The sequence below is a fragment of the Mercurialis annua genome, linkage group LG8, assembly GCF_937616625.2.
Source record: "Mercurialis annua linkage group LG8, ddMerAnnu1.2, whole genome shotgun sequence".
NCBI lineage: Eukaryota > Viridiplantae > Streptophyta > Magnoliopsida > Malpighiales > Euphorbiaceae > Mercurialis > Mercurialis annua.
Genome location: NC_065577.1, coordinates 29,149,884 through 29,166,815, shown reverse-complemented (window position 1 = coordinate 29,166,815; position 16,932 = coordinate 29,149,884). Strand labels below are relative to the sequence as shown.

Here is a 16,932-nt window from a genome sequence, read left to right as displayed (position 1 = left end):
GGATATCAAACTTGCTGGGTTGTTGCCCTTGCTCAGCCGATACCTCATGGACTCTGGAGTCCATTCAATGTTTGAGGCAACTCGGCCCTTGTATTTCCATCCTTGATGATACGTTTCCCTGACAAGACTTTCCCCAACGATTGAGATACTAGTATTCGCCTTTATCTCTATTTGAATGACTGAGTAATTACCCATCATTATTTTGATGGTCTCACCCACTTGATTCATCGCCCATCAAGTACCCGCCGATTTTTTGGGCTATCTCATCACACTTATGAAATCGTCACGTGACCTTGAAGGGCAAGTGGTAGGTAGGTCGCGGACATAGTCATTTGTCTCCTCCTCATGTACTTGGTTTGAATGCTCGACTACGAGGTCGACGGTTTTTGTCTCAGCGGGAGGTGCGTAAGTCCCCATGCGGCTGTAACTCGATAGTCATTGTTCTAGCGGGGGGTGCATAGGTCCCCAGGCAGCTGTAACCCTGACTTGTCACCCTTTGTCATGATCGCCTCCAAGCCTGAGTCTGAATCGCCTGACGATGCGCAACCTTCTTCAGATTAGACCCTCTAATACCCAACATACTCATCCCTACATGAAGGCTCGGCATATGGGTGATTCGAAATACCCATTTTGGATACCGAACCTGTTGGGTTGATGCCCTTGTTTGGACGATACCCCTTGAACACCAAATCTATTCGATGTTTGGGGCAACTCGGCCACTTTATTGGCAGTCTCGACGATACATCACCCTGACAAGACTTCCGCCAATGATTCCATGAACACTTGTTAAGCTACCAAGATCCGCCTTTATCTCCCTTTGGATGATCGTTTGACCATTCATCATTACTTTGATGGCCTCACCCATATGATTAATCGCCCATCAAGTACATGCCGATTGTTTTGGCTATCTCATCACTTATGAAATCGGCGCGTGACCTTGAAGGGCGAGTAGGAGGTAGGTCGCGGACATAATCATTTGTCTCCTCCTCATGTACTTGGTTCAGATACTTGACTACGAGGTCGACGGTCTTTGTCCCAGCGGGGGGTGCGTAAGCCCCCATGCGGCTGTAACTCGACAGTCATTATTCTAGCGGGGGGTGCGTAGGTCCCCACGTAGCTATAACCCTGACTTGTCACCCTTTGTCGTGATCGCCTCCAAGCTTGAGTATTAATCGCCTGACGATGTGCGACCTACTTTGGATTGGACTCAGCTATGTTAACAAGTGCACCTGTAACTTTCCTTCGTTGTTCCGGTTTTTGTGCTCATCATAAACGCGTCCCCAGTGGAGTCGCCAAAAGATGTTCGCGTGGGAATATTTCCAAACTCGAATCTTTAAATTTATAGATGCGTACTGTGTGGATCGATGCTTTAACTGGTTCGGTCCGAAGAGTAGAACAGGGTTTGATTTATCTAAATTAAAACATTAATCTGGAGTTAAGAAACCCAGACGAGATTATTGTTTGAACTACTGCTACTCCTAAGTTAACCAACCGCGGGGGGTTGGGGATAGAAAAGCGCAAGGTTTTGAAGTTTGTGTTTGATTGATAATTTGAGTTGCTGAGAATACAAACCTAAAGCTAACTATTTATAGGGGACAAACCCTAATAAGAAAATCTAACCTAATGAGATACAATCTCTTATTTAGATAAATATTAAACTAAATACATAAGAAAATGACTAGTAATTAAAAGAAATAAATAAATGGCTTTTGGGCTCAAAAACACGAATTAGCCCATATGAGCTCTTTTTGGGCCAGTGTAAACATATCTTGATCTATGTTTTCTGTTTAATTAATTGAATGAGAGTTATTTAATTAAACGAACCTATTTTAACACAAGCTTAGGGCTTAATCACGCGAGAGCGGTCTAGGGCTTAAGTGGTTGTGAAGTTTGCGGATTAATCGGGTTTGATTAGCATTTCCTAAATCTAATTACGCGAGAGCGATTTAGATTTTGGTTTATTAATTAAGCTTCAGTTCTTTCAATTTTAGAGTCGAGAGAGCGGAATTGATACCTTTAGATAGTTTGACTCGAACCAATATCACTATTTGACCACAATTACCTAGGATTCAGTTTGGCATGATTCAACAACATCTAAACCTCTTTATCTATTTGTTTAAACCCGTTTAGTAGTTGATTGTTTCAGTTTGATTATTGTCTGGTTGGTATTGAAATTGTTAAATTGCTTAGTTTTGTTCCGATAGTTGTTTATTCACATTTGAATTCATGCTTGCTAAATGAATTGCGTTTCAAATTCGGTTTTCATTTTCATCAAATCTCTCATCCTCGTGGGATTCGATACCCGAAATTTAAGTCCACTCTATTACGAGTTGCGGTACCGTATACTTATGGTAAATGACCGATACCAAACACTCCACCCCGTTACCGTTCGCGTAGAGATTTTCTCACCCTTCTTGATGGAACAAGCGAATAAAATAAGGTAAAAGGAAGGAAACCACAACTCCCACATCGACTAGAGAAAGAAGGGAAAACGGAGCACACTGCAAACACTATAAAAAGGCCACAACTCCACCTGCCAAGGGGGACGTTCATAAAAAACCAATCACTATTTAACAGACACCTGATCCAATACCCAAAAGATCCTAACTTATAGACTAACATCTGACATCCGGATCCATTATTTGGCGCCGTCTGTGGGAAATCATAGGAACAAAAATTCTGCTGATCGGATTGAGCCATGGCGGATGTCTGCAAGAACACAACGGGACCAGCGGCCAAGGAAAAAGGCACCTTACCCGGCGTATCGGAGGTCACTAAGGATAGTCTACGAACCCCCTAGCTCCTGGAGCAGTAGGATGATCATGAATCTTCTTTTAGGGATTCGGAAGTCCGACACCAACACCGGAAGGTGGGTCCAGTCAAGATTTCCAAGAAGCCGTTGGGCTAATAATGAAAGGTGCGATGAGGCGTTTCAGGGAAGAGATAGCAACGATGGTGGATGAGGCGACAGAGTCAATCAGGTCACAGACACTTAACCAAAACACGTGCCGGAACCTAGCCGACAAAAGGACAAGCGGTTAAGGGAAGATGCACGACATAGTCGACGATCCGGAAGGGACGAACCCGAAAGTAGTTACGATCGAAGATGAAGAAAAGGAAGAGACAAAGCTGACTGCCCCCAGGCAATCGAAGATAGGAACAAACAGTGTGGACCTGAAAGAAGTTCAATGGCTCATCTCAGAAGAAATGCAGAAGGTAGCTGAAGATAAGTCAAGAGAGCACGTCCAAGCCAGTAGCATGATAGATGGGAAATCACCCCTGTCGATGAGCGTATTGCCTGAAAAACGGCCGGAAAGACTCAAGATAGCCAACTTCAACAATTTTGACGGCACCGGTTGTTCAGAAAGCCACATCACCAAATTCTACAATAAGATGGTGCTACTGGATGTCTCAGACGCGATACTTTGTAAGACATTTCCGACCACACTTAGTGACACAGTACAGAGATGGTACAACGGCTTAAAAGTCGGATCAATAACTGCCTGGAGGCAACTAAATAGAAAATTCGTGATAAGGTTTTTCACAAATATCCCGCCCAAGAGAAGCTCGGAAGAACTGTACAGATGCAAACAAGGAGTAGGGGAAACACTCAGAGCATACATTGAAAGATTCAACAACGAGGCTATGAAGATTGAGGACCTAAACAACGACACGGCGGTACAAGCCCTAAAGAAGGGAACAAGGATGGGAATACTAGGAGACAAACTAAGCTCGAAAAAGCCAAAAATATATCAGGAGGTAATGGCGGTAGCCCATAAATGCATCAACGTAGACGACGGAAGGAGACAAAAAACAAACGATGCGCCAAGAAGGGAGGAAAGCAAGGAAAGCGCCTCTTAAAGACAATCCTCGCATTCACGAAAGGATTATAGCACGAGCCACCAAAGTATTGGCAGGTACAACCCCTATGAAGAAAATAACCACTGGAGGAATGACATCAGGTACTCCCATGATTACCGATCAAAGTATGGCGACAGGACAAAGGCATTCACACCAGTAACACCACAAGGGCAAAAGTCCTAATGTGGGTCAAAGAAAGCAGAACGTCGGTGATATGGCCCAGAAAGATTATCCACGGAACCGAAACGAGAGATGAGAACCGGTACTATGAATTCCACGAGGACTACAGACACCACACAAAATAATGCTATGACCTGAAGAAGGAAATAGAGAAGCTAATTGAGTCAGGAGCATTAGGGAAATTCACAAACAACAGAGAGAAAAAGGAGCAACAGAAGGAAGGAGCAGACCAAGAAGAGAAAAAGGAAGAAGAAAGGGGAAGAAAAAAAGACATCGTCGGAGTTGTTAGCATCATTGTGGGCGGAAAAAGTGCGAAAGAAGGAAGGAAAAGACTGAGAGCCGAGATAATGCAGGTAGCGGAGCAGGCCGGAGGAAAAGGAGAAATAACAAAGGTGATCACCTTCTTGGCATACGACATTCTGCACGTAAAAGGGCCGCATAATGACGCATTGGTGGTAGAAGCAATCATCAACAATTTCCTGGTAATGAAGCTAGTTGTAGATGAGGGAAGTGCGGTAAATCTAATGACATAGGAAACATAGAAAAGGATCGGAGGAGAACTTGGAAAGCTCAAACACAACCCGGTGCCGATCATGGGACTCGGAGGAACCCCTATCCTACCCCATGCCCTGGCGGAATGATAGAGTTTGGAAGGGGAGAAAAAGAAACAAAGGAAGTCAAGATACTGTTTTCAGTTGTGGACATGTCGCTAGCCTATAATGGAATACTAGGGAGGCCGTTCCTATATGACTTAGGAGCAATCACCAACATTGGCTACCTGGTAATGAAGATACCAACCCTAGGAGGAGTAATCAACGTGATGTGAGATCAAGAGATAGCAAGCAAATGCTACACCATCGCCATGAACGAGACATAAGGATAAAGTGACCGGAAGAAGAAAGTCAAAGAATGAAGGCCAAAAGAGAAAGATAATAGCCTTCATTTTTATATCAACTAGCATCTCCATGTCAATTTCAATACAATCAAAGTTCTCTTTTTGACTAAGTAGCAAAATGCAAATTAAGAGCAACAGCAAAATCTGAAGATATAAACAAACACACATAAAAGCGACTCAGGAGATACATATTTCCCAAGGCAACGACCAAAGAAAAGAGGAACAGACCTCTTAAGGCAACGACCATAAATGAAAGAGATACATATCTCATTAAGGCAATGGCCAAATAAAACGGAGAAATGTATCTCCCAAAATAAACAAACAACAATAACACAACAACACAACAACAATGTGAATCGACATGAGCAAGCAAACAAGAAATAAAAAAACTTCAACAAAAACCTTACAAGAAACATAAACAGCAAAACAAGAAAACAGATAAGTGAAACGGCCAAAAGTAGTATTATTAAAACATATGAGCGACATAAAAGGAGGCCACACTCTCCAACATTAAAAAAAATACATAACAAATAAAAGAAAACAATAGCAACACAAAGAGGGGTGAAACGGACTTCAACTACCAGCGGAAGAAGGAGGCACACCGTCAATTAATACCGGAAAAAAAACACCCGAAACAGGCAGAGGAGAAGGCATGGCAACAACATAAGAAGAAGACGGAGGAACAACCTCGGATGAAGGAGAGGCACCCACCAACGCCTCAAATGTAGATTTTTTACAGCCAAGGTAGAGAGACACTGGTCACGAAACCGAGCCAATCAACATAAAGGAAGGAGAGATCCGCCATTGGATAGTCTTTCAAAATAACTGACCTGATAGACCGGCGATACTACTAAAACATCAAAGGGACTACAACAGTAGCATCCCCTTGTTGATTCTCCAAGGCCTGGCCTTACAACTCCAAGCGAGAACATTCTGCCTCCACTTCCACCCGATCCAAACGAACATTATTCAGCTGTTCCTCGAGGTCCGTAATACGATCCTCAAGCTGACGAAGAGACTGCTGCAAGGACTCCACCTACATACCCCTCTGATCAAGCTGCTTCTCTAGAGAGGTCGCAAGAACAGTCTTCTCACGAAGGTCGTTCCTCAGAGACTCGTTTGAAGCCCTCAAAAGAAGGATCTCATCCGATTGCCGCTTCTACGCCTCCTGAAAACGAGCCAAGGCCGCAGACATTTGTGCAAATTGAGCGCCAACTTCCGTCCGAGAATTCTTGAAATTAGAGAGACAAGTCCAATCGTTCTCCAACCGACGGACCTCATCAAGGAGCCGTAAACAAGTAGCGTAGATGGAAGGCGCACCCCCACGCCAAGGACTTGTCCAACCATAGACAACAAACACTGACTCCGAAGATAATCGGAAACAGCGTTCTAAATGTGGTTGGAGTCAATAGGAGCCCCCTTCAGAAGAATAAAGCAGTCCCGGTCGACAGCACTACCCTTCAACACAAAGGTGGAGCGAGGCACGTCCCGATGAGGGCGAGGCACGTCCTTCAAAGAGGAATCCGAAGGACCAGTAGCAGGGCGCTTCCGACTACTCTCGGAAGAAGCAGAAGGAGGAGTCACTGAAGGCGTAGCAGCAGGAGAAGGGGAAACGACAACAGTTGAGAGATAAAAAGAAAAATCACGAAAGATGTAAAGAAAGGAAATGCAAAGAAAAAGAGCTATTAATAAACTTTCCCGAGAGGGTAAAAAGATAAAACAAAAAGGGTAAAAAGGGAAAACCCAGAAGTAATAAATGGTAAAAAGAAGCTATAACCACTGTAACACTAATATCGAAGAGGCACATGCAATCCAACCGTAAGAAATCAGGAGAGAGAATGACGCGCGAGAAACGAGGAAGAACTTCAAAAGACGCGATAGCTACAAATACATGAACACACAGCATTAAAAAAAGAGGAAGAAGAGAGAAAAAACCTGGGGAAAACAGACATAGGCATGGGGTCTCCATGAGCCTTGTTGTAGCTTGCTTGGGTTGAAATGAGCAAAGCCAATCAACCCAGTCAAGATAGGAAAAGCACAGAAAGAACCCCAATATAAGGCAGAAAGAAAAACAAAACGAGGGAGAATCCATGAGAGAAGAAGGGAAAGATAAGCATACGAAAGAAATACCAGCCTACACAAAACACAGAATCCCCTCGAAGCTTTTTTGGTAGCCTGTTTTGGTTGGGCCAAACAAAACCAAACAACCAAAACATGCTACAAAAGGCACAAGGAGAACCCATAATCAACACAAGACAAATAAAGATCGTATAAGTCAGCTTACCGAACCTCCTTACAACCGGCTTAGGCTGAGCAGTTTCATAAAAGTCAACACAAAACAGTCGCATCAGACGACTAGGAGAAGAGCAAAGTCAATATCATTTGTAAAAACTTACGAAGAAATCCCCCACAATATAGATTGCAATGAACGAATCTCGGCATAAATACCCAGTTATTGCAATACCTCGGGGGGGGGGGGGGGATTAATGATGGAACAAGCGAATAAAATAAGGTAAAAGGAAGGAACCCACAAATCCCACATCGTCTAGATGAAGAAGGGAAAACGGAGCGCACTAAAAACACTATAAAAGGGCCACAACTCCACCTGCTAAGGGGTCCGTGCATAAAAAACCAATCACTACTTAACAGACACTTGATCTGAACCCCAAAAGATCCCAACTCTTAGACTGACATCCAATATTCGGATCCATCACTTCTCATTCTCAACTACCGTCATCCCCCTTTTTTTAGGAACACATTGGGTATGACTCACCCATCCATTATCGGATATGGGGTATATGATTTCGGCGTCTTGAAGCTTGACTATCTCCTTGTGAACTACTTCTTTCATATTCGGGTTTAGCCTTCTTTGCCTTTGTGCGGAGGCTTTAGACTCGTATTACAAGTGGATTTTATGCATCACCACTAGAAGATTAATACCACGAATATCAGATATTTGCCATCCCATGGCCAAAGTATGACTTTTCACCACTTGAATAACTCTCCTCTCTTGAGCATCTGATAGCTCGTTGGCAATAATAATGGGCAATGTTTTATTTTTGCCTACCAAAGCATATCGGAGATGAGGTGGTAATTTTTTAGCTTAACATTTGGCGGTACAACGGAGGAAGGTGGTGTTATTCCCTCACTTTGGTCAAAATCTCAGGCCTTGGTTCATCCTCCTCCGAATACTTTGTGTCTTGGTCATAGGAATGAAAAACGACCTTTGAAAGTTGAAAAAAACAGACACCTCTATTGGTATACTTGTTTCAATCAAAACAGATGGTGTCTCTATCGAGATAGATGTTGTCTCGATCGAGACAGCCTTGTTTCGAATGAAAAATGATTCTTGAGGCTTCTCACTGCTTCTTGGGTCTTATGTTTTGAAAGAAACAAGGTTGTTTTGATCAAAACAAGCTTCTGGGACATTTGATTGTTCCAAATCCCCTTTCGTTTTACCATTAAGCCTCTCAATGTTCAATTTTAGTTGCTCCTCAACTATTTCATATATTAGATCCACCCTCATGCATTCCTCCTCCTCCTCGATGGCATTCCGCATCACTCTCTTCATGTCAAATTCGACCCTTTCTTTGTCGATTCTCAAAGTAAGCATTCCGGCGTGCACATCAAGCAAAGCCTAAGAGGTATTCATGAATGGGCGAACGAGGATCATTGGACACTTCTTATTCACCGCATAGTCTAGGATCACAAAGTTCTCCGAAAAGATGAACTTATCCACTTTAACAAGTACATCTTCAACTAACCCATACGGCTTCTTAAGAGAGTTATCAGCAAGTTGCAATACCATCGAGGTGCGCCTCACCGGTTGATCACCTAACAAGGACCTAAAAAGAAACAAAGGCATCAAATTAATGCTAGAACCCAAATCACACAAGCAATTAATAAAGTTCACATTCCTATATTTCAAGGAATAGTAAAACTCCCTATATCTTTTAGTTTTGTTGGCAAAACACTTTGTATGATGGAGCTACAACTTTTCTGTAGAAAGATAGTGCCATCTTTCACCCAACTCCTCTTGTTCATGATAATGTCCTTGATGAACTTAGAATATAGGGGAATCTCCCTCAAGGCATCCGCAAGGCTATGGTTGATTTGGAGCTTCTTGAATATCTCCAAGAACTTGTGAAATTTTTGAGTATCGGGCACTTTCTTCAATTTACCTGGAAAGGGTACCTTAGGTGCAAATGGAGAAGGTGAAGGTGGTCTCACATATGACTCCTCAGCTTCAATAACTACCTCCTCACTAACCCTTGGCAATTCTTTGCTAGAGCATGTAATGTCTTCAACAACAATAGGCTCATCTTTTTTAATTCTTGGCCTCTTATCATTAGCCTTCTCAAGTGTCTTCTCACTCTTAAGCTCAACCGCTTTGAGTTGTTCCCTCGGATTAGATTCCGTGGTTGAAGGTAAACCGCCTTGAGCTCTCTACCTTGAAGAGTGGTGGCTAGTTAATAGATTTGAGTCTCCAAATGATGAATGGTGGATGCATGATTCATGTCTTTTTGCCTTGAGTCCATTTCCATCCTTTTCAACCTTTCAAGCACCTTATCAAGCTTACCCCCTTTTCCAGATTCCTTTGTGGTTGGAACCCGTGAGGGTGTTGAGGTCTATTGCCTTAATTATTGCCATTGTTGTGGTGGTAGTTTCTTTTTTGTTGTGGAGGCCTATGTCCACCTTGAAAGCTTGGACCCGCTTATTTGTGACCTTGCGTATTACCTTGCCCATCATTATTCTACCAACCAAAGTTAGGGTGAATCCTCCAACCCGGATTGTAAGTGTTGGAGTAAGGGTCATTACCTTGCTTTTGACCACCAATGTAATTTACTTGTTCACTCAAAGTTTGGCCCGCAACTAGACATTCTCCTCCCATATGATTATAGTCACCATAAAACTCATAACCCACTTGAACATAAGCAACCGGAGCATTCCTTGGGTTCCTTTGCTTCTTGAGAGCATCTTCTAGAGTCATAACTGACTTTTGACCCGGTGGTCTTCTTCTTTCCAATGGCCATGAACTACTAATCATTGCCAATTGATCCAACAAATCAAGGGCTTCCTCATACGTCTTTTGGATTAACAATCCACCCGAGGCCGCATCAATAGTAGCTCCAGTAGTTTCACCCATTCCATTTTAGAAGATTTGGATCACATGCTCCTTCATAAGGTGATGATGTGGAACATTCTGTTGAAGGTCCTTGAACCTTTCCCATTCACTCTTAATGACTCCCATCATATTGCAAGAAGTCTATGATTTCCTTATTCAACCTCGCGGTTTTCCCTATTGGGGAAGTAGTTAGTGAGAAAAGCTTGAGGCAAATCCCTCCAATAATGGATTGACTCATTGGGAAGAGATTGTAGCCATAAACTTGCCTTGTCCTTCAATGAGAAAGAAACCATCCGGAGCTTGATTTGGTTCGCAGTTATGTTGTGGAGTTTGAAAGTGTTGATTACTCCTAGGAACTTGGCAATGTGAGCATTGGGGTCTTCATTAGATAACCCATAAAAACCACACCGGTTCTCCATGACTTAGATGGTGCTCAGCTTGATTTCAAATGTAGCCCCTTGCACCGGTTGGGAGAAGCATCCATAATCCACATTGTCAACCTCCGACAAGAAGAAGCCGCCCAAGATACGCCTTTGAATAGGTTGCGGTAGTTGTGGGCGATCATCCCTTGGGTTTTGTTGTCTTGGGAGATGTTGACCTTGCTCTTTTCCTATCCTCAATAGGAGGAGGGGGTTGTGGATATTGTTGTCACCCTTCCTCTATGTGAGGGTTGAAACCTTCTACGTGGTATTCTTCTCCAAAAACCCTCCATGTTAACGGGCGGACGGTTGGCTCAACGCGCGCGTCTTTCGAAACTTCCGAGATCCTCTTGGTATAGTTCAAGCAGGAATTTGGATGGGCGTGTATTATGCATACACTACGAGTAAAATCCTAACACAAACAAAAACAAGAGCACCCACGCGTAAAACCACAAAAAGCTAAAACAAACAAGTAAAATAAAAACAGAAAATATAACTAACTCGCTCAGGTTTCAAAATACTTTCAATAAATCAAATACAATCTCATCCCCGGCAACGGCTCCAAAAACTTGTTGGTCACTTACCGAAATGCATGGTATCGCAACGTGTAATAAACTGGACAAAAGTCCTATATCGAACTCACTGGGATAAAAGATTTGACAAGAATGAAAATCAACTTTGAAACGTAATTCGTTTAGCAAGAAAGCATTTGAATTATGATTAAACAATTATCGGAACAAAACTAAACAAATTAACAATTTAAATACTAAGCAAACAATTAACTAAAGTAATCAACTATTAAACGGGTTTAAACAAATTGGGAAATAGGGGTAGAGGTTGCTAAATCATGCCAAAATAAATCCTAAGTAATTAGGTTGAATAGTGTTATTGGTTCGGGTCAAGCTATCTAAAGGTATAAATTTCGCACTCTCGAGTCTAAAATTGAAAGAATAGAAGCTTGATCAATTCACCGAAATCTAAATCGCTCTCGCGTATTTAGATTTCAACAATGTTAATCAAACCCGATTAATCCGCAAACTTAACAACCACCTAAGCCCTAAACCGTTCTCGCGTGATTAAGCCCTAAACTTTTTTTTAACTAGTCTGTTTAATTAAATAACTCTCATTCAATTAACTAAACACAAAACATAGATTAAAAGATCAATTTAATCTAAGAACGAAGCCCAATAAACACAACAAATTCTAATCACATATTAACCCTAATTACTTAATCAACAAGCATGACAATTAGAATAAAAACCCCTAAAAATGGGGTTTAGCTACTCATAACTAACATAGCATCATCAACTAAACAAAAAGAAAGAGAGAACATAGTGTAGAGATCAGTTACCTTGAAATAATAAATGGAACCCATAAGCATTAAGTAAGTAGAGCGACAATAGGATGAAAAAAGGAATAGTAATCTTCAATAATGATAAAACTTCTTCAAGTAATAATCATAACCTTGAATCCACAATAAAAACTATAAATATCACTAAGAACAAAAAGAATAAAATCTGGAAATAAGTGTTATGGTGGGTACAAGTTTCTCAAAGTGAGTGTCAACCCTAAAATGGGAACAAAATGATCCTTATATAAGTTAAGGACATAAATGGAATCAAAATACATCCTAGTACAAGTTTAAATGAAGCAGAATTGACCAAGGAGTTGTCCACATGTGCCATTTTAGCTTTTCATCACGTATATTCATTAATGAGGTGATTCCTTTGAAATGGGAGTGTTTCTTTCAAAATAGGCTTTAAAGAATCAGCCCTTGCTTTTCCAGTCACTGTCTCAATCGAGACACAACTTGTCTCGATCGAGACAAGCCATTTCTAGGTGTGTCTTGATCGAGACACACTCTGTCTCGATCGAGACACACCTTGTCTCGAACAAGACATGCTTGTTGATAAATGCCACTTCTTTCCCCCCGTTTTTCTTCAATTTGCACTTGAAACACTTCGATACAAAAATAAGCAACATGTGACTCAAAATACAACCAAATTCGCTATAAAACGCTACAAAAAGACTCGCAAAATAGGGGTAATTCTACACCTACCATCCACTATATTGCAAATTGAACAAGAAGAGTTTTCTACATTAATAATCGATATTTTTACCAAAACATCAAGAGTATGGACATTGTTATGAAGAGTAGTCCCAATGAAAAAGTCTACTCGAGGTTGAGCTATTTATTTCCAAACATTAATAAACGAGATTATTATTGCCAACCTCTCTAAAATGACCACCCCATGACCTACTTGTAGACCATCTTCCGAACCTATCCTAACCATCAAAACCAGATCAGCAGTTATGTATCCTCTTCCTTCTATGCCAACAATTACGTTTTGAACCTGAGTTTACCTAACATGTGCCTCGTTCAACGCTGCATGCACGTTGACTATTCCATGCAACCCATTAGATTCCATATAAGCAGGAAAAACCGGACATAGGAAGCATATGAATAAATTCCTTTGAGTTCCATTTTATTTCATCCATTTGATCCACTTTCCGAATTATACGAGAAAAACAAGTTTGAAAATCTTGCATTAAAAATCATCCTTGAATCCTCAATAAAAACTATAAATATCACTAAGAACAAAAAGAACAAAATATGGAAATAATTGTTATGGTGGCTACAAATTTCTCAAAGTGAGTGCCAACTCTAAAATGGGATCAAAATGATCCTTATATAAGTTAAGGACACAAAAGGAATCAAAATACACCCTAGTACAAGTCTAAATGAAGCCACCAATGAGAATAGACCAAGGAGTTGTCCACGTGTGCCATTTCAGCTTTTCATAATGTATCTTCATTAATGAGGTGTTTCCTTAGAAATAGGAGTGTTTCTTTCGAAATAGGCTTAAACGAATTTGCCCCTGCTTTTCCAGACACTGTCTCAATTGAGACACAACTTGTCTCGATCGAGACAAGCCATTTCTGGGTGTGTCTCGATCAAGACACACCCTGTATCGATTGACACACACCTTGTCTCGATTGATACACACTCTGTCTCGAACGAGATATGGTTGTTGATAAATGCCACTGCTTTCAACACTGTTTTCCCCATTTTTCTTCGATTTGCACTTGAAACACTTTGATACAAAAATAAGCAACATGTGACTCAAAATATAACCAAAGTCACTATAAAACGCTACAAATAGACTCGCGAAATAGGGGTAATTCTACACCAATCACCCACCATACTGCAAATTGAACAAGAAGAGTTTTCTACGTTAATAATCAATCTTTTTACCAAAAAATCAAGAGTAGGGACCTTGTAATGAAGAGTAGTCCAAATGAGAAACTTTACTCGAGGTGGAGCGATGGATTTCCAAACGTTAATAAACATGATTATTATCACCAGCCTCTCTAAACTGACCACGCCATGACCTACTTGTAGACCATATGCCAAACCTATCCTAACCATCAAAATCAGACCAGCAGCTGTGTGTCCTCTTTCTTCTATACCAACAGTTATGTTTTGACCCTGAGTGTACCTAACAAGTGCCTCGTTTAACACTGCATGCACATGAACTATTCCATGTAACCCATTAGATTCCATATAAACAGAACAAAAACAATACATAGGAAGCAGATGAATAAATTTGTTTTGTTGAGCTCCACTTTATTTCATCCTTTTGATCCACTTTCTGGATTATACGAGAAAAATAAGTTTGAAAATCTTGCATTAACAATAATTCGTTTCCTCGAAGTCTTCTCCTCCATCGCCAACTCTTTTCCAAAACTTCATAAGGCATCTCTTGAACCATTGAACTCCATTGGCCTCAAACTCATTAATGCCAACACAAGTTCCTTAATAGAATTACCAGCAACACGTTGTTATGTTGCTGAACTAACTGACCCATCATCGTATACTAATCTTGCATCGCCGCTTGCCCGGCTTGCAACTGAACATGATTATTCTATAAAGTAACAACCCAGCCAAAAACGTATATATATAAAACACATCAATGTTTAGAGCATGAACACCATCCGCAACCAAATTGCAATTCCTTTTCCTTGCCTGATTCATTGGTCTCCTCGGAGCCCTCGAAGGTTGATTCACATGCTCATTTTGATTCACCTCAATTGAATCGACCTGCACTGCCTCGGCTTGCAGAGCCACACCACCAGCGCGAGTACGGATACAGTTAAACATTCTACAGAACGGAACAAACGATTCTAACACCACCGCATAGAAATGAAAGCACATCAAACAATCATATAATGTCAACACAACACGACATACGACTCTCACCAATTGGTATTAGCCGAGTTTCTTTAAAAAACCTGATGACGTAAATGACATGACACGAATCCTAATATCGCACTACTCTTAGAAAACTAAAAACCAACAAACATATTGTCATGCCAGCATGCCAAATAAACAATGGACTATCTCACAATGACCAAGTATACTACACCATTACTCTGATACCAATATTACCACGACTCGATTTCCACGGCATCGAGACTAGTGCTAGGGAACAGGAGTGGTTCCTCCGAAATCCGTAGCAAGCCTTAAAAAACGACAAAACAATATTAAAATAACAATTCTTGGGGGCAATCCGAGACTGCAACCTTCTTTTAGCATGGCATAAACATTAATAATAAAGCAAAAACTAAACATGTCATTCTAATCAAACCTCATAATCATAAATAAGCATGCCAATATAGAAAAATCATCATATATGGTTATACAAACCAAAAATATCGGACAATACCCGGGGAAAACTAAACATACCAACGAGCAACAACTACCTACTACTACGGTTCTAGAGTTTAAAAGTTTACAACATTTATTTAAAAGACTTATGAGTACATGACATATCAGAAGTACCACGCCATGAAGAAAACACCTGAAAAGTATTTAAAATCCACGGATCAGAAAAAAAAAAAAGTTCATACAAATATATTTAAATATTAAGTAAAACGAAAACGTTTTAAAAACATTTAATATCATTGTTACGGAATCAAATAAAACTCTAAACCTCGAATTGTGATATCCCATAATATCATAGAATCTAATTAATTGTGACTCCCGAGAAATTAATCCATCGAGACGCATCACCGATCAACCTCTTAATCTACAATTAAATCCAATAATTAAGGATTCGTGAAGCCCGAGAACTACATCAAATCAGTAAATCGCCTACTTCAATCAATCCAAAGTCGTGAAACACGAGAATTTACACTATCGAGTATATCACTAGCTTATATTCGAGAATTTAATCAACCGAGTACTATCACCAACATCATTCCACAATTACGTGTATATCCAATCAATTCATAGATCGATCAACCGGTGCGCACGTAATCCTATTGCCGCTCAATAGAAAAGCATGTTCTAGTGTCCGCATAACGATTTTAACAGTTCAAAAACCTTAATAAAACATTGCAAACGGTTTAATTACTTAATAAAATAAATATAATGCATAAACTCACATAACCCAAATGCAAAATACAACAACTCCAGGTAAGCTCCTAAGCGTAAGCTCCACGTCAGTTGCGTTCTCACTCCACTCCACAGTACGTCGACAGATCTAAGAAAATCCTCGAATTAAAATACGGAATAAAATATTGTAACTCTAGAAGACTTCTAGACTTCAAAAAATCAAGTCAAAGCATAAACATCATAAAAACCAAATTTTCCGCAAAATTCGTTATTTTTAAATTTTTTTGAGTCCTAGTTTTGCTCCACAATAACAAATATTTTTCGGAATAAATAACTCAGTAAAAATATGTAATATTTTCAAATTTCATAGTCCATATTTTCAAAGTTTCCCACGCCCGTTTCGTCCGTAAATCATATTTCAAGGCCCGAAACTCGAAATCTCAACAAAATAACGATTTCACTAAAAATTCCATGAAGATATAAAATATCCTCAAATGTCATTTTCACAAATCCATCAAAATAATATCTTTTCAAAAATTCCATAAAATCTAAAAAATCACGAAAATGTCAATTTTCGTAAAAACACTTAAAAATGTCATTTGGTTCATAACCGACTCTAGAAAATTATGAAAACCAACCAAATACTACTTTTTTTATCTAAATTATACTCAAAACAGTCCCTGAGGCTCAGAAAAACTGTTTTCGGAAAAAGTACAATATAATCTCTCAAATTCCCAAAAATTGCAATTGAGTCCCTAGATTTAAAATCATTCCAAAATCACCAAATATATACAACCCTGCCAACATAAAATTTCCAGCAACAATAATCATGCCTCAACTTATCAACTAATTCTAAATTAAGCATAACTGCACTATTTAATCACTTAATTAGTATATAAAACAATAAAATAACCTTTAAACCTCGACTATTCCAATATGCAAAATTTCCAGAAATTAATCATCAACTAAAATCAACAAATGTATCATCATCCTATTAAACATGCTTAGCAAAACCATAACACCAATTAGCATGTACATCAACAAACCTCTCATA

The 16,932-nt window shown here is 40.1% G+C and overlaps 1 protein-coding gene across 1 annotated transcript; it reads right to left on the bottom strand.

Annotated features, from left to right (window-relative positions):
* Positions 1 to 8,860: 8,860 nt before the first annotated feature.
* Positions 8,861 to 9,685, bottom strand: LOC126661839 (uncharacterized). Its single transcript, XM_050355718.1, has 2 exons — positions 9,572 to 9,685; positions 8,861 to 9,382 (listed from the first exon to the last, which is right to left on the bottom strand). Exons 1-2 carry the CDS (start codon positions 9,683 to 9,685, stop codon positions 8,861 to 8,863), a joined length of 636 nt encoding a protein of 211 aa, XP_050211675.1.
* Between the last annotated feature and the right edge of the window lie 7,247 nt (positions 9,686 to 16,932).

Excerpts from the sequence above, each read along its gene's own strand:
- LOC126661839 (XM_050355718.1), bottom strand. The coding sequence starts at position 9,685 with ATGATGGGCAAGGTAATACGCAAGGTCACAAATAAGCGGGTCCAAGCT. Across the intron at positions 9,383-9,571 it reads CAACAATGGCAATAATTAAG|AGAGCTCAAGGCGGTTTACC; the intron begins GCAATAGACCTC and ends TCTTCAAGGTAG.